Source organism: Grampus griseus (assembly GCF_964374135.1).
Source record: "Grampus griseus genome assembly, chromosome: 16".
Classification (NCBI taxonomy): Eukaryota; Metazoa; Chordata; class Mammalia; order Artiodactyla; family Delphinidae; genus Grampus; species Grampus griseus.
This window is the reverse complement of record NC_139010.1, coordinates 8,907,298-8,932,100: the sequence shown is the minus strand read 5'-3', so window position 1 is coordinate 8,932,100 and position 24,803 is coordinate 8,907,298. Positions and strand designations below refer to the sequence as shown.

The 24,803-nt window shown below is 46.1% G+C and overlaps 1 protein-coding gene across 2 annotated transcripts in view; it reads left to right on the top strand.

Moving 5' to 3' along the window:
- Positions 1-23,886, top strand: part of NID1 (nidogen 1) — a 93,694-nt gene extending 69,808 nt beyond the window's left edge. For both annotated transcript variants that reach the window (XM_082673374.1, XM_082673373.1), the window contains exons 13-20: positions 3,943-4,161; positions 6,706-6,878; positions 11,401-11,527; positions 15,155-15,326; positions 17,546-17,703; positions 20,200-20,323; positions 20,988-21,100; positions 22,085-23,886. In XM_082673374.1, coding sequence (XP_082529500.1) covers positions 3,943-4,161; positions 6,706-6,878; positions 11,401-11,527; positions 15,155-15,326; positions 17,546-17,703; positions 20,200-20,323; positions 20,988-21,100; positions 22,085-22,206 — 1,208 coding nt within the window. In that variant the 3' untranslated portion in view covers positions 22,207-23,886. The remainder of the gene's footprint in view (positions 1-3,942; positions 4,162-6,705; positions 6,879-11,400; positions 11,528-15,154; positions 15,327-17,545; positions 17,704-20,199; positions 20,324-20,987; positions 21,101-22,084) is intronic.
- Positions 23,887-24,803: the final 917 nt, after the last annotated feature.

Here is a 24,803-nt window from a genome sequence, read left to right as displayed (position 1 = left end):
TTTTAATTTTATTTTTTTAATTGAAGTGTAGTTGATTTACAATGTTGTGTTAATTTCTGCTGTGCAGCAAAGTGGCTCAGTTACACACATATATACATTCTTTTTTATATTCTTTTCCATTATGGTTTATCACGGGATATTGTATATAGTTCCCTGTGCTATACAGTAGGGCCTTTTATTTTTGTTTTTTATATTAGCCTCTGGGACAAAAGAGAAAGCAGACCCAGTTTCCCCTCCCAGGTTCAACACACACTTTTCTGGCAGGCTCGCTGTTTCTAATCGAGGGGCCAGCCGTGTCCAGCAGGCTGACATGAGAACTGGCAGCACAAAGGCACTTTAAACGTTCATCGGCAACACATCACCGAATGCACTGTGAAGGCCTGGTGTAGATACAGTCCCGGGTGAACACCCTCTCATTCATTTACTATATGTATTAAACTTGGATGCTTTCATGCCACATCCACAGAGTTGAGTTGTGACAGAGACCATATGGCCCACATAAGCAAAAATATTTATTCTCTGCCCCTTAGCAGGAAAAGTCAGTGGAGCCGTGCCCTCGATCGTATAACCACAAACGTCCAGTAAAGATCAGAAAAGCACTCCAGCATGCTTTTGCTCTCCAAGCCCTACAGAGAGGATCTCTTGTGTGATACAGTCACAGATGAACGCTAGAACCCGGGTCTCTGGACTCCTAGCCCAGCCCCGGGCCCTCTGCACCCACATGCCCAGTGCCTAGGACGCCCCCTGCTCACTGAACGTGTTATGGCAACGGTGACACACACACGTTAGCTTAACTCACTCCCCGAAATTATCTGTGGCCCACAGACTTGTTTTCCTTCTGTCATCTGGCGTAGATACAGTCACAGATGAATGCTGGAGTGCAAGACTTAAAATTCCAGCCGTTCACATTGTCTCATCACATTCTGCTCACGCCTCAAATAATACCGTGGGATTAGTTACTCCTGCCATCGCTGGTCAACCAGCATTGCTGACAGGGCCAGAAGTGGTGGAACTGAGGATCAAAAACATTTTTCAGACACGAAATTCTGTGAAATATGTAATATATTATTATATACTCTATTATTACAATATATATATTATGAACACAGTAATATATTAATACACATTAATATATTAACTAGAGTATTTATATAAGATTTCTCCCTAACATAACTAGCAATGCCCTAGAGCAGGGGTTGACAGCTACAGACCCACAGGCCAAATCTGGCCCACTGTTTGTAAATAAAGTTTTATTGGCACACTCATTCATTTACAATATGTATTAAACTTGGATGCTTTCATGCCACATCCACAGAGTTGAGTTGTGACAGAGACCATATGGCCCATATAACCAAAAATAATTATTCTCTGCTCCTTAGCAGGAAAAGTCAGTGGAGCCCTGCCCTCGATTATATAACCACAATCTTCCAGTATAGATCAAAAAAACGCACTCCAGCACGCCTTTGCTCTCCAAGCCCTACAGAGAGGACCTCTTGTGTGTATGTGCTGTGTCCTGGGCTCTTCTGTCAAGACACTGACTCATTGGATTGTTACTGTGTGTTTGCTTGTTCCCTTCCCTGCAGACTGGGAGCTCCTTGAGGGCAGGGCCTGGGGTTTATTCCCATGTCCATCCCCACTCCAGCCCAGGAGGGGCTTCCTAAGTCAAGGTTAAGGGGATGCAGTCCCTCATTACCTTCTCAGAGGCTGGAATCTGCTCAGGGAGACAGACCAGGAACAGCCTTAGAGTCTCAGCATCAGTGTGATGAGAGTCACAGGGCGGGCGAGCCCAGAGCATCCTGGGAGCTCTTGGAGGGCCCGAGAAGCACATGCCTGAGCTGATTCTTGAAGGATTCACCGGGCAGGAGGCGGGGGTGGGCGGGGAGTCACACAATGAACGGCGCATGGAAAGGCCCGCAGGAGAGGGGCAGCAGACGTGGTTCAGTTTGGCTGAAGTGTGGCTCTCGGCAGTGTCTGGGCATCGCTTTGGGTGGCGGTTGCCTCAGAGATGATGGCAGCGCTGGCCTGGCTGGATGCTGTGGTGGCTGGAGTCTAGCCAGCGTGGAAGCAGCTGCAACTCTGCCACTTACAACTCTATAAACATGGGAGTTTACTCCAGTTCATAGCTTCTCATCAGCAATTTCCCAAAGATAGAGCAGTATTTCCCAGCCTTGGGATCTGAGTTACACAGTCAAAAGGCCATGTTTCATGCCAAACACTAGCACGTAATTAAAAGGAAACATACAAATATTGGTAAATGTGCCCTGTGATCTTTGGTCCCCCAAATCTTTGACCCAGACTCAGTGTGGATAATCAAGAAGCTGGTGATGATAAAAAGGACAAATTTAAGAAACACTTGAAATTTCTTAAAACAAATGTCAGTGCTGTCCATCGAGTGATGAATGGATAAACAAAATGTGGTGTAGCCATGCAATAGTATATTATTCAGCCACAAAAAAGAACAAAGTACTGGGACTTCCCTGGCGGTCCCAGTGGTTAAGACTCTGAGCTTCCACTGCAGGGGACGCGGCTTCGATCTCTGGTCAGGGAACTAAGATCCCACATGCCGCGTGGTGCAGCCAAAAAAATAAATAAATAAAAAATCTTAGGGCTTCCCTGGTGGCGCAGTGGTTGAGAGTCCGCCTGCCGATGCAGGGGACACGGGTTCGTGCCCCGGGCCGGGAAGATCCCACATGCCGCGGAGCGGCTGGGCCCGTGGGCTGTGGCCGCTGGGCCTGCGCGTCCTGAGCCTGTGCTCCGCAACGGGAGAGGCCACAACAGTGAGAGGCCCGCGTACCGCACACACACACAAACAAAATCTTAAAAAGATAAAATAATGAAGTCCTATTACATGGCTACAACATGGATGAACCTTGAAAACGTTCTGCTGAGTGAACGCAGCCGGACCCGAAAGGTCGCATATCGTACGATCCCATTTATGTGAAATAATCAGAATATAGGTAAATCCATAGAGACCGATGCAGACTGGCGGTTGCCAGGGGCTGGGATGAAGGAGGAAGTGGAGACAACCATTTAATAGGTCTGGGGTTTCCTTTGGAGGTGAGGAAATGCGTCGGTGCCAGAGGAAGGAGGCGGCCACTCAGCGTTGTGACTGTACTGATGCCACTGCCTTGTTCACTGTAAAGTGGTCGATTTGGGGACTTCCCTGGCGGTCCAGGGGTTAGGACCCGGTGCTTTCACTGCCGAGGGCCCGGGGTCGATCCCTGGTCGGGGAGCTAAGATCCCACAAGCCGCGGGGTGCTGCCAGAAAGAAAAAAAAAAAAAGGTTGATTTTATGTTATGTCAGTTTGCCTCAGTTTTTCAAAACTGAAAAAAAAAATGGCCTAGGAAGGAGAAGAAAATGTAGATATACTCTTCTTGACCGTTAAATTCACTAAATAATAATGACGTTTAAATTTTTTTTAATTAATAAAACATTTGAGATTAACATATACACACGACTATATATAAAATAGACCATCAACAAGGACCTACTGTGTAGCACAGGGAACTCTACTCAATACTCTGTAATAACCTATATGGGAAAAGAATCTGAAGAAGAATGGACATATGTATATGTATAATTGAATCACTTAGCTGTACACCTGAAACTAACAACATTGTAGATCAACTATTCTCCAATATAAAATAAAAATTAAATTAAAAATTTTTTAAAATAAGCTATAAGGATATATGGTACAGCATAGGGAGCATAGCCAATATTTTATAATAACTTTAAATGGAGTATAATCTATAAAAATTTTGAATCACTATGTTGTACACCTGAAACGAATATAACATTGTAAATCAACTATACGTCAATAAAATAAACATTTTTTTAAATTAATGAAACAAAACTCAGTAGTGAACAGGCAGCTCCTGAGGTTCTGAGTTGGATTTGGGGACTTGAGCTGATGACCCCCCTTTTGCTCGCCTCTCTCACAGAAGTGGAGAAAACCCGATGCCAGCATGAACGAGAACACATCCTCGGGGCGGTGGACCTCCAGCGCCCCCGGCCTCCGGGACTGTTTGTTCCCGAGTGTGATGAGCACGGATACTACGCGCCCACCCAGTGCCATGGCAGCACTGGCTACTGCTGGTGTGTGGACCGCGACGGCCGCGAGGTGGAGGGCACCAGGACCACGCCTGGGATGAGGCCACCGTGTAAGTCAGAGGACAGTGCTGGAGACCGGAAGTCTCAGCACCTGCGAGCATCGCCGGGGACGCTTGCTGGGGACCCTTGCCAAAGGTGCACTTGGCACTTTCTGCCTGCCCTAAATCCTGACCTGCACCACTGGCTCGAAGCCCGTCCCCCCCTCCCTTTCTCCCCTCTGCAGCCCCCTTTTCCATCTCCCCATCATTGCCCACCCCCACCATCTCTCTCCCCACTTTCCCTCTCCTCCCTCTTAGCCTTTCCTCCTCTTGTTTTGTGCAAACCTGTTCTGTGCAAATGATGGGCAGGACCCGCTGCATTGAGGCTGCAATTGGTAGCAGAGAGGATGTGTGCTCCGGGGTCCCCGAGGTAAACCTTGCAGTGGGTGGCCCAGCATTCCAGCGGCTCTGCGCCGGCACACAGCGCAGGGATGGGAGAGACCAACCGGAGCCCCTCCCCAGGCACGGAGGGGCTTACTCAGGCGTGGAACTGTTCTCTTCCTGGGACACTTGCCTCTTTCACAGTTGCTCCTGGACCTTTAGGTACTCGGTCCATTTAGAACGCCAGGAGCAAACAGCCGCAAAGGGTTCTGCAAGATAGTTCTGCGACGGTGGGAAGGCGCCGAGCTGGGGGCCAGGCTCTGTGACCCTGGACAGATACTTGCCTGAGTCTCAGCATCGTCGGCCTCAACATCGGATTCAAGCAAAATAATCTCTAGGATGCTTCTCAGCTCTGAAATTCTGTCCCAGGCGTAGAAAATGGTAATTGTCACAAATTACCCAAATCTAACACAATCAATCCTTGCCTCTCCATTCTCCATTTAGCTAATAATCATAAACTGATCCCCTACCAGATAGTTTCCCAAAGCTGCTAAGAGGCTGCTGAGTAAGCAGTGATAACTTACAGGGACTTCCCTGGCGGTCTAGTGGTTGAGACTCCGCGCTTCCAGTGCAGGGGGGCGTGGGTTCAGTCCCTGGTTGGGGAACTAAGATCCCACATACTGTGAGGGGCGGCCAAAAAAAGGGAAGTGACAAGTGATCACTCACAATCTTCATTACGCCAGCCAGCCAGCATTAACTGAGTGTCAGATTGGTGTGGTCAGTGCTGGCAGCCCAGAAGGAAGCCCCAGTGCCAGCCCCAGAACCTCAGAGGACAGGTAAACAGGTGCAGGGTAGGGAAAGGAACCTTAAGAGAGAATAGGTGGGCCAGGAAGCACAGTGGCTTGGGGGGTTGCGGGCTAGCCCAGGAAGGCTTTGCAGAGCAGTACTGTGAGAACCAAGGTTTTGAGCAGGGTCAGGAGTCAGCTGCGCTGGGGAGAAGGGGTTGAGGAGACCCGTGGTCCAGGCAGCAGGAACAGGCGGAGAGGCAGGAAAGAAACCCGCAGGGGTCTGTGTCCTGTGGGAGGGGAGCAGAATGGAGGTAAGGACATCAGGTGCCCCGCTGAGGGGTCTGGATTGGTCCCGAGGGAGCCCAGGAAGGGTTTCGAGCAGGCGCTGATGTGACCAGGTTTCAGTTTTAGAAGAGCTGAAAGGGAGGAGTGAGACCCTGGTGGTGGGGAGGCGGGTGCAATTAATTAATTGCAGTATTTCTAATTAATCCAGGTGAGAAACTGGCGAGGGTCTGACCTGAGATGCTGGCAGTGAGTTTGGAGGGATAGATTCCAGAGATATTAAAAAGGTCCACCAGATTGTTTTATATCATTGGTTGGGTATAACAGGCAAGATGGACAAGAGGAAATAACTGAAAATGAGCTCGGTGATGACCTGGTCCCATTCTCTCACTTCAGAGAGCAGGAAACGAGCCCAGGAAGGTCCACGACGTGTCCACACAGCGAGTGTCAGGGCCAGGTCTGGGGCCCAGGTTTCCCGACAGCCACTGCATGTTCCTTACCTGCAGTACAGGCTGCCTGTCCCCTCCTGGGACATTCTCTTGTCAGGTGAGCCAGGAGCTGTGCTGGGTCACCAGGTCAGCAGGTAGGAGGCAAGGCCGAGTCTGAGGGAGGATTAGCCCTGCCCATCACTTCGTTCTGGAAAGCCCAGAAGGCCTATGTTCCCGTTTGTGGCGTCTGAGACCCTCCCACCTCCGTGGGATGGGGTGAGTGGGGCTAGTCCACTCAGATGGTCTCCTCGAGCATGAAAATACTCAGCAGCTTCCTGCTGGGGTGCGAGCTCTCTGTGGCCAGGGTTTCAGGGTTGCTGCTGTTGCATTGTTTTTGTTCACTGCTGCAGCCCATATGCAGAGCAGGGCACCGATAGCCAGGTTAGTTCCATTAACGGGGAGACTGAGCCATTGTTTTTTTCCAATCGACCTTTAATGTTAAACTCTGGCCCTGCATCATCTTCATCACAAATGCCCTTTGATTGACTAAGGTCTTCCTGCTCCTTGTGCTTTCGGATATTAAATGTGCACATGTGACGGTGCAGTTTGTGGTGCCATGAAGGCGACGTGACCCGGTGTGGGTGCGTGTGTGTGAGTCCGTGCACGCGCCCGCACGTGTGCGTTTGTGCATTCCTACTGCACGGGGGCCTTACTCATTGCCATCTCCCACCACCCAGGTCTGAGTACAGTGGCTCCCCCGGTTCACCACGGACCCTCAGTTCCTACCGCCGTGATCCCCCTGCCACCTGGGACCCACCTACTCTTCGCCCAGACCGGGAAGATAGAGCACCTCCCCCTGGAGGGAAACACCATGACCAAGACGGAAGCCAAGGCGCTGCTTCATGCCCCGGTGAGTGCTGGCCGATGGCGCTTGGTGACAATTTCTGCTTCAATGGCCTGGAGCAACGAGCGGGGTGCAGTCAGCCCAGGGACCAGGGCTGGACCCCTGGACCCAGGACCTCTTCATTCTGTGTGACCCTGGGTGTCCACCTCTAAATGGGGCCACTGTATTCCTAAGCACCCCCGTGAGGCTCGAGGGTGGGAGCAGAAACAGGAGGCCTTCCAGAGAGACCCCTTTGGTATCTGACCCCTCAGGTGGGCGCATCACGTGAGTTTGCTCTCTTGTCTGCGAGCATCTGCCAGGTTTGATGTTGCCGTCCCTGCTAAATTAGCAACGTGACTCATCTTTCCGCAGCCGCTCAGCTCAAGATGCGCCTGTCTGCCCAGAGGCAGTAGTAAGTAACCAGAGCTTTTCAAAGCTTCAAAGATGCATTTTGTGAGTTGGGGAATTTTTGTCCGTTAGTTAGAGGTCAGACACTTCTGAGGAGCTTTTCTGTCTGGGATCCTGACCTCCTGCCAGGAAAACAAACCTGAGACCTGGTGGAGGCTTCTGGCTGTGGACTCAGGGTTGCCAGGGCAGTGGGGGCCGTCAGGGTCCTCTAAGGAGCGAAGAAGTAGCAGCGAGTGGGCTACCAGCTCTTAGAGATGAAAGTCCAGCAGGAATCCTCATTACCCCTCCGTGCTGGTTGCAGAGCCTGCGTAAAGGTTCCGGGTAGAAATGTTACTTTCTTCTCATCTTCCTTTCCCTACTCCCCTGTCTTTCCCACCTGCCCTATTTTCTCTTCCTGCCTGGATCTCTACACACCGCCATACCCCCTCTTCTTTTTGACCAGGGAGGAAACATGATCAAAAAAAGTCTGCAAAATAAAAATGCTTCTTTTTAAAAAAATGTATGTTATTGAAGTATAGTTGATTTACAATGTTGTGTTAATTTCTGCTCTACAGCAAAGTGATTCAGTTATACATATATATATATATATATACACATTCTTTTTCAAGTTCTTTTCCATTATGTTTTATCATAGGATATTGAATATAGTTCCCTATGCTCTACAGTAGGACCTTGTTTATCCATTGTTGTTTATCCTTTTTGTTTATCCATGTAATTGTTTATGTCTGCTCATCCCAAACTCTCATTCCTTCACCCCCATCACCTCCCCCTTGGCAATCACAAGTCTGTTCTCTGTCTGTGAGTCTGTTTCTGTTTCATAGATAAGCTCATTTGTGTCATATGTTAGATTCCACATATAAATGATGTCATATGGTATTTGTCTTTCTCTTTCTGACTAACTTACTAGAGATGATAATCTCTAGATCCATCCATGGTAAAAATGCTTTTCAAAAGCCTCCTGCAAAGCAGCCGTGATTGGATTCATGTTCTTCCCAACACAAAACCCTCTGATGGGTTCCCTTCACCCAGAAAAAAATCCAGTTCTTTCCATGGCCTCCGGCTACCTCTCCCACCCCGTTCCCTACCACTGCCCCCTCACTCACCGGCTGCAGCCTTCTGGCCTTCTAGCTGGTCCTCAACTCACCATTCACACTCCCACCTCAGGGCCTTTGCACTTGCTGTCCCCCTGCCTGGAGTTCTCTCATTCCAGACACTAGCACGGTTCACTGCTGCATGTCACTTGAATTTCTACTGGCACATCAGCTCTTAGAGAAACCTGTCCTGGCTGCCCTATCCAGACTGCAGCCTCCACCTACCCTGCTTTGTCTTTCATCAGGCACCCAGCGCTACTCAAAACATTGTATATCAGGGTACATGTTCTATGTCTGACGTATCTCTTCCCACCAAGAATATAAGCACAGCAAGATCAGAAATTGTCCGTCTGTTTCATGGAGGTGTTTGTTTCACAGGGGTATTTGCAGATCCCACACAGTGCTTGGCACTTGAAAAATATTTGCTGAACAAATGTGTAAGTGATCTTTGTGATTTCCTGTTGCCTCACTGAAGCACAAATCCCTCAAGGGGTAATCATCATTCTTCCTCGTATCCACTAGCACACACTTCCGGGTAGTGGGAGTGGGTTAAATTCCGTGTGAAAGTTTTCCCCCAAGACCAAGGGGAGAGGCTTAAATGCCAAATGAGGCTATGAAAAGCAGGAAATTGAGATGGGATCAGTGGAGGGAGAGTGCTGAAACAACCTTATAAATATTCACTGTGTCCTTCCTATCTATGTATCATCTATCTGTCTGTCCTTCTATGTATGTATGTATGTATCTATCTATCTAACTGTCTTTACCATCTAGCTATTTTAACTGTAGCTAATGCCACTGTGGCATTAAGTACAACCATCATCACCATCTATCTCCGGAACCTTTTTCATCATCCCAAACTGAAACTCTGGATCCATTCAGTAAAAACTCCCTCCTCCCCTGCCAGCCCTTTGCATCCCCTTCTACTTTCTATCTCTATGAATTTGCCTGTTCTAGGGACCTCCTATAAGTGGAATCATACAGTATTTGCCCTTTTGTAACTGGTTTACTTTATTTAGTATAATATCTTCAAATTTCATCCATGTTGTAGCACGTGTCAGAATTTCCTTCCTTTTTAAGGCTGAATTATATTCCATTATATGGATGTATCACATTTTGTTTATCCATTCATCCATCACTGGAGAACTTGGGCTGCTTCCACCTTTTGGCTATTGTGAATAGTGTTGCTATGTACATGGATTTACAAACATCTGTTCAAGTCCTTGCTTTCACTTCTTTTGTATATAGACAAGACCTGGAATTACATGGTAATTCCATTTTTAATTTTTTGAGGAACCACTGTACGGTTTTCCTTAGCACTGCACCATTTTGCATTCCCACCACCAGAGCACAAAGGTTCCAATTTCCCTTCTACCTTGTCAACACTTATTATTTTCTGTTTTTTAATTGTAGCCATCCTAATATATGTAAAGTGGTATCTCATTGTGGTTTTGATTTGCATTTCTCTAATGATTAGTGATGTTAGCATCTTGTCATATACTTACGGACAATTTATATATCTTTGGAAAAATGTCTATTCATATCCTTTGCCCATTTTGTAATTGGGTTGTTTTGTTCTTATTGTTACTGAGTTGTACGAGTTCTTTATATATTCTATCAACCCCTTATCAGTTACATGATTTGCAACTATTTTATCACCTTCCATGGGTTGGTTGCCTTTTCACTTTGTTGATTGTGTCTTTTACTGAACAAAAGCTTTTAATTTTGATAAGATCCAATTTATCTATTTTTGCTTTGATGTCATATCCAAGAAATCATTGCCAAATCCAATGTTATGAGGCTTTCAACTATGTTTTCTTCTAAGAGTTTTGTATTTTTAGCTCTTACATTTAGACTTTCGCTTCATTTGGAGCTAATTTTTGTATATGGTGTATGGTAAGGATCTCTGTTCCTTTATGACATGAGTTTTGGAGGGCAAGTGTCTGCTGATAATAACCCTGATTCTCCCAGTAAAAGAGCATCCTGGTCTTACACTTCTGTGGTCCCCAGGGCCTCACTTTGCATTTCCATATACATTTTAGAGTAAGCTTATAAGTTTCTACCAAAAAGAAAAGGAAAGGAAAGGAAAGGGAAAAAAAAGAAAAGAAAAGCAAAGCCTGCTGGGATTTTGATATGGATAGCACTGGATCTTTAACTCTATTTAGGGATATCCTAAACTCTATTTTGGATATCTTAGCAATATTAAATCTTACGATCCATTAAACTAACATCTCTTCATTTATTTGGGTCTTCTTTAATTTCACTCTACAATGTTTTATAGTATTCAGTATAGAACCTTGCACATTTTAAAATACTTATTCTTAAATATTTTGCTGCTATTATGAACATTATTATTTTAAAAGTCTACTTTTTGCTGGTATGTAGAAATACAATTTTACATTGACCTTGGATCCTGCAACCTTGCTAGATTCAATTTTTAGTTAAAATATTACTATAGGTTTCCCAGGAATTTCTACATAAATAATCATAGTCTTAAAATAGAGTGATTTTACCTCTTCCTTTCCAATATTTATGTCTTTTATTTAATTTTTATGATTTTCAGTTGGGCAAAGATTTCTTAGATGATATACAAAAAGCATTAGCCATAAAGAAAAATGAAATTGCACTTAATACACATTTAAAACTTTTGCTCTCCAAAAACATCATTAAGAAAATGAAAAAGTGCTATTTACTGAGAAAAAATATACATACGTACATATATATATGTGTATGACAACAGATTTTTATCTGAAATATAGAAAGAACTCCTTCAACTCAATAATTTAATTTTTAAAATGGACAAAAGAGGGACTTCCCTGGCCATCCAGTGGTTAGGACTCCACATTTCCTCTGCAGGGGGCATGGGTTTGATCCCTAGTTGGGGAACTAAGATCTTGTATGCTGCGTGGCACAGCCAAAAAAAAAAAAAAAGACAAAGACTTGAAGACAATTCATTTCAAAAGGTATCTAAATGCCTCTAAGCACAGGAAAGAGTCCCACCATCATCATTCACTAGTAGGTGGACCCCTCTCACCACTGGTCTGCACTTCCAGGATAAAGTCATCATTGGACTGGCCTTCGACTGTGTGGACAAGATGGTTTACTGGACCGACATCAGTCAGCCTTCCATTGGGAGAGCCAGTCTGCATGGTGGAGAGCCAAGCACCATCATTCGACAAGGTGGGCAAGCAAATGTCAGTCTTCCTTTTGGGGTTTTGCTTCTAGCAGCCCACGTGGCTCTTGGGAGAGAGTGGAGGGGTGCGGTGTATGGTTGTTTGCAGGATATGGTAATCTGAGAGGGGCTGTGTTCTCAACCTCAAACATCGCCCTTTCCAGCCTTCTCTGAAGAGTCCTCTGAGGACTCATCACTAAATCATGAACATCTTAGCTGGGGATTTGTTGCTAGCCTAAGGAGAGTAAAATTAAAACGGGGTAAATGTCCATGCCTGTCTCTGAAAGCTTCTGTAGCCAGTTTTAAGGAATAATAAAGGCCAAGCTTCACCATCCAGTTTGGATATACATTTCACCCTCTGGCTGCTGAGCCTAGAACCGATTCTCAGACTGTCTGCCCCAGGGTGGGTGGTCCATCAGGCAATAAGCAGATAGATCGTAAAGATGGAAGGATCACGAGCATATTGGCAAATATTGTCCCTGAGAAGTGAGTCTATTCGCAAGACGGTTTTCCAGTTGAAGGGTTGTCACTTCAGCCTGTAATCTCATGGTGGGGTGGGTCTCCTGTCTTCTACCTCACCCCCACTGGACCTTGCTCAGATTGCCAGAAGAGTACAGAAAATCAGGCCGAACTCTTACAGACATTTCTGTTTTTGTTGCCTCACTGATGATAAAGCACATGGCACGTTGGCACAGCTTACCCCTCAACATTTAACCTCAGTGCCTTAACTTACGGATGCTGATTTAAGCTGAGGACTCTATTATGTTAATGCCTACCTTCAACAAGCCAAGGCTATTTTACGTAGATATGTTGTATCAAGATTCAAGTCCATTATGACAAAAACCCAAGGGCCTGTAAAAATTCTCCTGTACTGAAAAGGTCAAATATTACACATTACGAAGTCTGTGACTCATCAGCTGACTTGCAGATATTTTCAATCAAAAGACATTGTCATGCCAATGATATTTGCTGTGTAAAATCATCTTGTTTCCTCTGCAAAACACTCAAATCAAAGATACATCCTTAAAATATATGAGCCTCTTTGGTATTTCTTTTTACTTGGGGCCAACTGTAGATTTTCTAATTTCCAATTTAACATTTCCCTAGAAATTGGTACTCTGGAAGGGTCCCTGTGCCTGCGGAGTAGCCCCTGGGGCATGTTTTTCCTTCCTTGGCTCCTTCGGAAGAGATGATGTAGCAGGAATTAAACTGAGGTTGAGTTAAATATGTCTGACTTTGGACATAGACCTCAAATCCTTTTCTGGAATCCAGTATGCTATTTAAATAATGTCTGCTAGTTTTCATGGCTTGCTTTAATGAACAGAAGTTTGAAAATGCCTTTTTGCATCTTATCACTGTTAAAAATGTTGCTATTATCTGTGATTTAACTTCAAAACCCAGTGGAAGAGGGGAGTAGGTCATCGTTTGCTATTTCCTGTTGCTTTTGGAACTGATAATCCAAGAAAGCTTTAAGCTCAGTAAGAAACATTCCAGACAAAAGCCCACTGTGAAAACACAGAATTAAATCAGAATGTGATCTTTGTAGAAGAAAGATCCCTAGGGATACATTTTTTTTTTTAATTTCAAAAAGAGAGAAAGAAACTTCCACTTACATCTTCATCGTAGTATGTGTTGGTACATTCCTAGTGAGTGAAAATGGCAGTGTGTATCTTTTCTTTTTCTTTTCTTCTTAATTTCATAACGTCTGAATCCTGGGTTTCTCTGTCTTTCCTTGAGTTAAAGTCCTAGCCAAATATCTTTGAAAAGTATCGTCATCTGTTTCCTTTCAACATAATCAGTGTGGAATATATTGCCCTGACGTCTTCCCATCTTGCCCTGACTCACAGCAAAGGATGAGGTTTTCCAGGCCTTTCCTTTGGCTCCTTATCCCATAAAGTATTTTCCTGGTTGGGGAAGGAGGTAGGGTTGCTCTTGGGTTTGACGTCAAGAGCAGGGCTGTTTATAAAGAGACAACGTGACATGGAGTTCCTTCCTGGAACTTGTAAAGAGACGCTCATTGAACAGCCTTCCCTGGTCCCACTGTTCTATGCGTGTCTGAATAGCTCATGCCTCTCAGACAGGATGTACTCATTCCAAATATACCCCAGAATGATTTCTTCTGATATTGTCTGAAAGTTGAAAGGGGCCTTTGGAGTTCAGTCTCACCATCTCTTTGCCTCTAGGGACATGGAAAATATTTTAATACTTTATAAATCTTTACTTTTATATAGAACAATAAAGAACTTGTTTAAAATTAGAAACTGCTGTTTTTAATCCTTAATAAACTTCCTCTGTTGGGGGTCCTTTGAGGGGGCTTAGACATTGCCGGCATTCACAGTCATGATTGTATTAGGGGTCTAGTGAAAGCCGATGTGGAGGGGGCTGAAGGTCGGGATTGCTCCTCTATTGATGAAAGAACACAGTGCTGCACCTGCCACAACTAAGGAGCCAGCGAGCCACAACTAAGGAGCCCGCCTGCCACAAATAAGACCCGATGCAACCAAATAAAGAAAGAAAGCAGAAAAAAAACAGTGCTGGGTTGGTTTCCTCGTTCCAGGCCCCTGGGGCAGGTTAGCTCCATCCTCGGCTCTCCCCCTTCCTGTTTCCACTTCCAGCTGTACTAGATGACCTTCGATTCTATAATCAGCAGAGGGGAAAGAATCCCAGATGACACCAGTAAAACCCTGGTGGGGTTTTAGCTTTTAACTTGATTGTATTTCTAGTCAGGAAACCATTGCAATCTTGAACTCCTGATTGGGTTAGGTGGGTGCTGAAGGTTCCCATTGCAGTCAGCTGAGGCTGTGGCAACCCCTGGCTTGGAAATCAGTTGCTTATAGCCTAGTAGGACTTCTGGGTGCTATTCACAATTCCTGACACCCCTTCTTTGTAATCCTAATACTTGTATCAAAGTAATAACAGCTGTGATTTCTTGCATATATTATTTCTCTGGAATAACCTTTTTTCCCCATTGATGAATAAGGTAAATCTGTCCCGTTCCCATCTTCAGATCTTCTGGTGCCTCCCCTTTGCATAAAGGATAAGCTCTAAGCTCATTAACACGGGCATCCTAATTTCATCTCTGGCCACCCTCCACCCTCGGGGTCTCCAGCCACACAAAATGACATATGGTTTACTTCAGGCCGTGTCTATTCTTCCTTTAGACCTATGTGCTGGTCCCACTACCTGGAAAACCTTTATCCAGGATCTTTGCCTGACAAAGTCCTGTTGTTTCTGCAGGAACCAGCTTTAGGAGGTGTTATCTCCCCCAGGAATCCTTCCCTGGTGTCCCCACGCTGAGTCCAGTGTCCCTCCTTCATGTTCCCACAGAACCTGGAACTCAGTCTGAACTGTGATTGGCTGTGGGCTTCTTCCTGAAGGCAGGGCCACAGCTTCAGCATCTTTGTGGGCCTGGCTTCCAATGTAGTGCACAGGGTGGATGTCCATCGAGGGAATGAGTAGCATTTTTCAATTTGTCACTAAGTGTTACTTATCTTAAACAACAAGCATTGAACACTCCCATTTGTTTTTTTCAAGGTGCAAGGATTGGATGCCAGGTGAAATAGCACTGAGTAATCAGAAAAACCTCATCTGACTTGCTTTAAAAAAAATCAGGAGTGTTTGGTGTTTGCTTCTAGATCTTGGAAGCCCAGAAGGCATTGCTCTTGACCATCTTGGCCGCAACATCTTCTGGACGGATTCTCACCTGGATCGGATAGAAGTTGCAAAGCTGGATGGGACCCAGCGCCGGGTGCTGTTTGAGACTGATTTGGTGAATCCCAGAGGCATCGTGACGGATTCCGTGAGAGGGTATCTTTGTGTAAATCTGTGTGTGCGTCTCTTCTATTTGCATCTGCCCTTTTGGATTTTCTCAAATGTTAGGCTATAACTCCAGCATTGCTCTCCTGAAATGAATGAGTTTAGGATGAGTGAGTCTACAGTCGGTGGCTTGCAGATATCCATGGCGAAATGGCAGTATGTTCACGTGTGATCATGGACTTGATACCGTGTTCCACTTTCCAATCTTTTACCAAGAGCCTTTGTAAGTTGACAGCTCAGAAATTGGATATTTCCACTTGGGTTGAATGGGAATCAACACCTGACTTGTATCGATCCCAGAAGAGTATCAAGGTAGCATAAATGTCCCCCTGGGGCTCCTTCCTGGGGGCCAACCCAGCATGAACACCTCCCTATGGGTTTTGTCAGCGTATCAGTGCTTTTTCTCCCTTTCCCTTACTGCAAGCTCTACATCTTACACACCGGGCCCGTGTCTCCTTGACGCTTTGACTCTTTCCCTTTGAGACCACACCTCTTGTTCTGTGGCCACTCAGCCACCTGCCTGACAGCAGGTGCCTTGACCACTGCTTCTGCCAGCCTTGCTTCTGGGCTTCATCCCCTGGGTCTGCTGTGCCTTCCTGTGTGGTGACAGCATATGGGAATTATTCCCATGTGTTTATGTCAGTTATGGTGTTCTAGGTTTTTTTGTTGTTGTTGTTGTTTGTATTTGCGGTACGCGGGCCTCTCACCGTTGTGGCCTCTCCCGTTGCGGTGCACAGGCTCCGGATGCGCAGGCTCAGCGGCCATGGCTCACGGGCCCAGCCGCTCCGCGGCATGTGGGATCTTCCCGGACCGGGGCACGAACCCGTGTCCCCTGCATCGGCAGGCGGACTCTCAACCACTGCGCCACCAGGGAAGCCCGTTCTGGGGTTTTTTAAACAGTTTTACTGAGATATAATATGTAACTTACGTTTAAGGGGAGTGAAATCGAGAGTAACAGAAAGATTCAAGTGAAGAGCCAAATCCAAGGGTCTTTGCAAAGGAAAATGTCTTGACGCCTGCAGATCCTTTTTAGCCGTTCTGTGTCTCAGTGTCTGCTAATGTCTTCACCATGGGTTCTTTATAAGTGTCTTTTTTTCCATAATGAACTTTATTTTTTAAATTTTATTTTAATTTTTTTTGGCTGCCCCTTGCAGATTGCAGGATCTTAGTTCCCCAACCAGGGATGGAACCCAGGCCCTCAGCAGTGAAAGCGCGGAGTCCTAACCCCTGGACCACCAAGGAATTCCCCTCTTTTAAAGTTTTTTGTTGTTGTTATTTTTTTAACTTTTTATTTTGTATTAGAGTCAAGTTGATTTACAGTGTTGTGTCAGTTTCAGGTGTACAGCAAAGTGATTCAGTTATACATATACATGTATCTATTCTTTTTCAAATTCTTTTCCCATTTAGGTTGTTACGTAATATTGAACAGAGTTCCCTTTGCCATATAGTAGGTCTTGCTGGTTATCCATTGTTTTAAAATTAATTAATTATTTTTTTGGCCGCATTGCGTTTTCACTGCTGCGCGCAGGCTTTCTCTAGTTGCATCAAGCGGGGGCTATTCTTCGTTGCGGTACGCGCGCTTCTCATTGAGGTGGCTTCTCTTGTTGCAGAGCATGGGCTCTAGGCATCTGGGCTTCAGTAGTTGTGGCATGCAGTCTCAGTAGTTGTGGCGCATGGGCTCTAGAGCACAGGCTCAGTAGTTGTGGCTTGCGGGCACTAGAGCGCAGGCTCAGTAGTTGTGGCTCGTGGGCTCTAGAGTGCAGGCTCAGTAGTTGTGGCACACAGGCTTAGATGCTCTGTGGCGTGTGAGATCCTCCAGGACCAGGGCTCGAACCCGTGTCCCCTGCATTAGCAGGCGGATTCTTTTTTTTTTTTTTTAACATCTTTATTGGGGTATAATTGCTTTACAATGGTGTGTTAGTTTCTGCTTTATAACAAAGTGAATCAGTTATACATATACATATGTTCCCATATCTCTTCCCTCTTGCGTCTCCCTCCCTCCCATGGCAGGCGGATTCTTAACCACTGCGCCACCAGTAGCGTGTACATGTCAATCCCAAACTCCTTAACTATCCCTCCCCCCAACCCTTCTCCTCTGGTAACCATAAGTTCATTCTCCAAGTCTGTGAGTCTTAAGTGTTTTCTAAGTGAACTTTTTCTCATGCATCTTCATATTTTTCTTCCTCTTTCTCCTCCTTTTCCTCCTCCAGGAATCTTTATTGGACAGACTGGAACAGAGATAGCCCCAAAATCGAAACTTCCTACATGGATGGCACAAACCGGAGGATCCTTGTGCAGGATGACCTGGGTTTGCCCAACGGGCTGACCTTTGACGCTTACTCATCTCAACTCTGCTGGGTGGATGCAGGTGATGGAAAGCCCCAGGCCTGGCTCCCGGGGTTGGAACAGTGCCTTGTTTTTTACCAAACAATTATTGTTACCCCCTGTACTATCAAGATTATCTGTTATGGGGAAGAGAGCTTAAGATAAGTGCTTTTTTCCTGCACAAACAATAGCTGCATATCTTTGCTCTGAAATTTATTGTTTCTCTAGGCTTGACACAGTCTAGGGAGAGCTCTTAATCTTCCAGGTCAGGGGTCAGCAAACTACAGCCCTGGGACAAATCCAACCTCCTTGGTATAACCCAGGAGCTATAAACGGTTTTCACATTTTAAAAAAAATTAATTTATTTATTTGTTTTTATTTTTGGCCGTGTTGGGTCTTCATTGCTGCGCACAGGTTTTCTCTAGTTGCGGCAACTCTTCGCTGCGGTGCGTGGGCTTCTCGTTGCGGTGGCTTCTCTTGTTGCAGAGCACGGGCTCTAGGCGCGCGGGCTTCGGTAGTTGTGGCTTCAGTAATTGTGGCTCATGGGCTCTAGAGCGCAGGATCAGTAGTTTTGGTACACAGGCTTAGTTGCTCCGCAGCATGTGGGATCTTGCCAGACCAGGGCTCGAACCCGTGTCCCCTGCATTGGCAGCCAGATTCCTAACCACAGCACCACCAGGGAAGCCCCGGTTTTCACATTTTTAAATGTTACATTTTAAAAGGTTATATACAGCACGTGGAAAGGAGGGCCTCTGGAGTGTGGAGTTCTGGAGTTTGGAGAGAGAAAACTGTAGCTGGAGCTTCAGCTTCCTGTTTGCCACCAACAAAATTATCAGCATCTTGCATCAACCGTGCGCTATCGATCCCTCCCTCTCTCCTACTCATTTCCCTCAAGCATTTTAAGAAGCCCCAGTGAAGAGCCTTAAAGAAGCAGTCCAGGATCAAGCATTCTCATTGCCTCTTGGAAAACAGGGAGGCCTCCGTGGCAAGTTCTCACCTCACGTAGGAAGAGAAGGGCCACATAAAGGGAAAAGAACTTCCAAAGATATAAAGAAGGTGTCTCATTCCTCCACATCCAATAGTACTTGTGTACAAAGCTTTAAAAGATGGAAGCAGAGTTTGATGGGCCTGCCTGCAGTTACCAGTGCCATCGTGTGCTCTGGACTCTACCCATTTTTACTGAGTGTATAATCTACATGGTCATTTCTAACTGAGTACTACGCCGTCATACGACGTCACCGAGGCCTCCAAAACACTGTGTATTTTAATTTGCATTTTTATAAGACTGTTTAGGCAAGCTCAAGTGGTAATGCAACATTTCTTATTATAGGATGCTTCGGAGTTTCAGATTTAAGACAATGACAACTTAATACAGTTGGCATTAGAGCTATCTAAAAGTTTTTTCAATCCATAGACTTTTTTGCAGACAAACTAGTTGGCTCAAATTTATTAGTCTCACACTCCTGCTGAGGCTCATTTTATATTTCACATGCAAGAATCTGAACGTCTCAGAAATGTAGTGCAAATCACGCATTCAGCCTAGTCATACTCATTTTCAGTACGGTCAAGTCTTCTCCCAAAGACCAAATGATTTGATAGAAATACTCTACCTTTCAGACTGGGGACAAACTAAACCTTGGCATTTTCAGTAAACTATTTGTTTACATTAGTAAAATAGATTGATACTGTAAAATAAATAAATAAAAGGTTATATAAATGCTTATATAATGTCCTGGGTTTTTGCCTCTTGGCTCACAAAACCTAAACTAGTTACTAACTGGCCCTTTAAGAAAAAGTTTGCTGACCCCCCAGAGCCTGTCCTCATCCTGATACCTATTAAGCACGTCACAACTTAACATTCTTGTAGCTCCCGCTTGTCCCCGGGGGCTTAGGCAGGACTTGAGGCCAAGGAAGATAAAGTAATGCAGCCCTGATGTGTGCTCTGGCCTGGGCGGATTTGGGGTGTCCCTCAGGCGAGGGATGTGGGCAAGATGCTCAGCCGGGGAGGAATGTCAGCCATCCATCAAGTCTCTCTTGTGTTCCTGCTCTGTTCTAGACACTGCCGGGTGCCACGGGGGATGCAGGGAGTAAAGCGTGCGCAGTTAAGTGAAAGCCCAGGCCTTAAGTTGGTCATGATGTGGGTATTGATGCGAGGCTGTGCAGCTCGGCAATTCTAAGGGCTCTGAATGCAGGGAGGGGAGGTTTGGAGAGGCTTCAAGGAGGAGGGGCTTGAGCAGGAGCTGGAAGATGGCATCGTTCCTAAGTCCCCGGGAACTGGTGAAACGGGGTGCTCTTCCTCTGCTCCAGCTTCTGTCTCCCCATCAGAACCAGGTATGGGTACTGGATGGAGGGGGTGTTGGTCAATGAGGGGCCAGGGAGGATGAACAGACAACTTTCCAGTTTAGAAGAGCAACTCTTGTGTTCTCTAGGATATGAGCCTGTAGCGCTCCCTCACCCTTGCCCTCATTACTCTCGTTTTTGGACACAAAGGGCCCATTTCTTGTATGAACAATGGAAGATTTGTGTTTGCCCCACACAGGCACCCATCGGGCCGAATGCCTGAAGCCCGATCAGCCCAGCAGACGCAAGATTCTTGAAGGGCTCCAGTATCCTTTCGCTGTTACAAGCTTCGGGAAGAATCTCTATTACACAGACTGGAAGACGTACGTCAGCAGCTGGAGCGTGGGGGCCGGGGGGCCTGCCCTGCCGCCCTCTCTGGAGGCCACGCCCTTCCCAAGTGGCCTCTTGGCTTGACCTTCCCGCCTCCAGAGGTGCCCCCTCTGCCTCGCCCTTTGATTGTCAGAGAGGAGGGCAAGGAATGGGAGGCGGGGCTTCTAGGGAAGCAGGGGGTGCCACGTATCATCTGGATGCTCCTTGATGGGCAGCTTCAAGTGCAGACTTGGACTTCCTGAGCATGTCTATTCTCTCCCCAGGAGCCAATCTCGGTCACCTGGCTGGTGGGCTCCATGCCCCTATTTTATTTTATAAACTGCAGTATTCCCAAAGCTGCTTCTTGACCAGCTCTTCCTGCAGGAAGGTGGGGTTAAACCAAGCAAGCAGATGTGACAAGGGCATCTGTATAGAAAGTTGATTTCCCAGCTTGGAATTTAGAGCCGGAGGGAAGAGCTAGCTGACCTTTTCCAATTTTTTTTTTTTAAGAAGCCAGAGAACTGCACGCCTGTCTCATCCCAGGAAGAGGGAGGGATGGCTAGGAAGCAAGGCCAGTGAATCTGTTTATGGCCTCCAAACAACAAAAGAGGCTGCCCCCTAGAGAAGAGTTCCAGACCTTAGATGTATTTTAACCTCCCATCTTTTGGTGCTCTGTAGGAATTCCGTGGTCGCTGTGGATCTCGCTATTTCCAGAGAGACGGATTCCTTCCATCCCCACAAAGAGACCCGGCTGTATGGCATCACCACCGCCCTGTCTCAGTGTCCTGAAGGTAACTCACCTGTGCTGTAACTGGTCAGGGGGCTGGAAGCACTCTGGGGCTCAGAGCCCACACTCCAGCTGCTACCTATGTGGCCTCTCATAGCCCTTATCACGTGGCGGGTGAGACACAGTCCCTTCCGTCATGGGTCTTCATTATTGAGTAGGTGAGCCAAGACGAATCAATAGAAAATGTTAAAGAATGAAGTGGATAGAGGATAAGGGTGAGGAAAAGTCTAAAAGTATGCGGTCTTCAGGTTCCAAGGAGGAACATCAGTGTTAGGATCTCTGCTGCTTTAAAATCCATCCATTTGGCCTGACAGCAACAGCAGTAATTCATAATAATAATAATTACCAGGCAAACATGGATGTGATACTTACTGTGAGCTAGGTACATCACATATATGAAGTCACTTAGCATACTAAGTGCTTTGTATCCACTCGTTCACTTAATCCTTGTAGCAACCCTATGAGGTAGGTACTATTATTATGCTCACCTTATAAATAAGGAAACGGAAGCCACTTGCCCAGAGTCACACGGTCACTTATGGTGCTCACAATGGCAGAACCAGGGATGAGCTATGCAGCCTGGCTTGAGTCTATGCTAGGCTGCCTCTCCAAATTCTCTCCCCTAACCCAACCTCCTTCCTGGTTTCCCTCCTGTCCCCCAGTCAAGTGGCCAAGCTAGATAAAGAACACATTGTGCTTTAAAATTCCAACCCCATGTTCTGTTCAGAGCTGGAAAACCCTCCCTGAGATCTATTTAATAGCTTCAATGGTAAATCTGCATAGCCCCCAGATCAGGAATCAAGGTTTTTGCACATCTGGCAAATCCTTAATGATGAGGAAACAGCCGATAGATAAGCTGAGCTGAGTGCCCTGTGCAGCCTTCCCTGTTCCCCAGGAGCCCCCACAAGCTTGGCCTCCCAGAGACCAAAAAGGGGTGTAGTATGGAGGCCACTCTCTTAGCTGTTGAGCTGACTTCTGCCTTTTCCAGGTCACAACTACTGCTCAGTGAACAATGGTGGCTGCACCCACCTCTGCTTGGCCACCCCAGGAAGCAGGACCTGCCGTTGCCCTGACAATACCCTGGGCGTTGACTGTATCGAGCGGAAATGAAGACAAGAGTGCCTCATTCCCTCTCTAAAGTATTTCACAGCAACACCCTACTTGAAAGGGTCCAGACTGAAAACTGTCTGACCTGGTGGCTAAGTGGACACCAGGTCCAGGGCCAACCCAGCCTGAACCCCAACAGCATTGCCCTCACTGTTCCCCAAAACATATGCCCTGCACTTCTGGAATGGGAAAGCCTCTACTCCTACGCAAAGACAGAAAACCTCCCTGACCCCAACCCGCAGACAAGCTTATACAGCCCTGAGTGAAGATTATATGCCCCATCCTGGTGCTGGAAACTTTCCCCAACCTTAACACCCCAGTGGTGAGTAGAACCTCCCCAGGCCTGAACTGCCCCTTCCCTGTGGCCTTACGAGCTCAGCCTCACTCTGAGATACCCATCATCCCGTCAGCTGCTGAACACACCAGCCAGGATTGTCTAGGCAAGGCTGTGAGCAAAGGAGGGAGTTAGCCCTCCCACACTTTCGTCTTGGTGCTCTGATTTCCCTTTTTATACTCCTGGCTTTTAACCCCTGAGTTCTGTACCACCTGCATCCTGCCCAAGGCCCACATTATAGAGAGCAAGCCCTGCTTTTTGGTCAAAACCCACCCTGTCCGAAGGATACATGGGTATTTGGTGGATGATACTGAGAAGCCTCTCCCAGCTAAATTATTGGCATTTCAGCAGTCGTCTTTGGTAGTCAAATGCTCAAATCAAAGGAGTGTCCTGTAGTAGGACTTTCAATGTGTAGAGTCAGATGTTTGAGAATGGGGATTCTATAGATGTGCCTTAAATTATACCAAAGATTACCAGAGCACTTGGATCCTAGCATCTGGTCTCTGGGGTGGCACAGCCCCACTGCTGGCACCTGTATCCAGCCTCCTAATGGAGACCCATCTGAGACACAGGCTGGGGCTGGTACCAGAGATGACACCCCCTATAGTCCCTCACCTCTGGCCTCCACCCATGAGATCCAATCTACAATCAACCATAAGCTTTCTTCTCCTTTGTTTCTCCCTCTATCCATGGCCCTTGCTGGCTGTATTCTCATGCAAAATCACAATCCAGGAGGGCCAAACTGAATATTTATACTAGTGATCCAGACCATTTATTGTTCATTGGTGTAATTAAAAGGACCATTGCCACATTTCATGTGTATGTTTCTACAGTTTGTTTAGAAAACCTCTCCTGACTATATATAGCTAGTGGGTTTTTTTGTTTGTTTGCTTGTTTTTTTTTTGTCAACTGCTTCCCAGAGTCCTAAAATGATAGAAATTTCGGACTGAAAGCTGAGATTAAGGAATTTGAGTCAGTAAAAATCGGGGTAAGGGAGTAGAGAAGACTCAGAAGTATCTCAAAGAGACTGACCAAGAGCAGGAATGGAAAGCCCAAGAGAAAGGGTGGAGGAGGGGATTTAACAATAGCAATGAGAAAAATTCTTAAATAACGCCAAAGAAAAAAATGGTATGTCCTTGCCAGAGAACACTTATACACTTGACATGGAAGAATATGCCTGTTTTTCTCCTTAAGGAAAAGACCCCTCTTCTTATCTGCAAACCTCAGGACACTCAGCCCCTCCCACCCCCTTTTCTGCAGTACATGAGACCTGAATCAAGAGAGCCTTTCCTTGAATAATTGGAGTTTGTTTTGAGAGGCACATATCCCCAAGAATCACAAGGTTTGGGGAACACATGGGTCTTTTATATAGCCCAACCCCATAAATTAGTTTAATTTTATATTTATCATTCCATATTGAGCCCTCTATATCAAATGTTTTGTCATGACTTTGTATAATGTTTATAACTATCTTATTCATTTTACTAAACTCATTCTAAAATTTTGTAAATGATAAATTCTTAAACTGTGGAAACCATTGAAGGTGCTTATTAACTGTTCCCCAGATTTGTACAAGTATTGGATGATTATTTGAGTTTACAGCTGTATAAATATTAGTGCAGAAAATAAATTTTTTTTTTTTGTTAAAAAATCTCCCTCTATCTTGTATGAATGAAGATATTTAATCTCGGGAGGCGGATTCACAATGGAAAGATAGCCATTTAATAATCTGCAAAACCTATTTAGTCCCCTGTGTTATAAGGGATGGTTTGTTTCCCAAGTGAGTCCCTGAACTTAGGGGCTGATATTTGACTTAAAAATTAATTCTATTGTGGACATCAAGTCACCCTTTTAAACATTGTTTTCATTTTTTTTTTTTTTTTTTTGCGGTTCGCGGGCCTCTCACTGTTGTGGCCTCTCCCGTTGCAGAGCACAGGCTCCAGACACGCAGGCTCAGCGGCCATGGCTCACGGGCCCAGCCGCTCCGCGGCATGTGGGATCCTCCCGGACCGGGGCAAGAGCCCGTGTCCCCTGCATCGGCAGGCGGACTCTCAAACACCGCGCCACCAGGGAAGCCCAAACATTGTTTTCATTTTTTAGAAAAATTTTAGCTACAGGCAATAGGGTTTCCTGATTCAGTTCTGAAGATGAGCTGTGTTTTTCTCCCCTCCTCATGTCCAGAAGGAACAAAGATACCTTCCTGACCTTGGCCACGGAGTGAGACCCCTGTTCCGTTCTAAGCTGCCACCAATGGGAAGTGCCACCC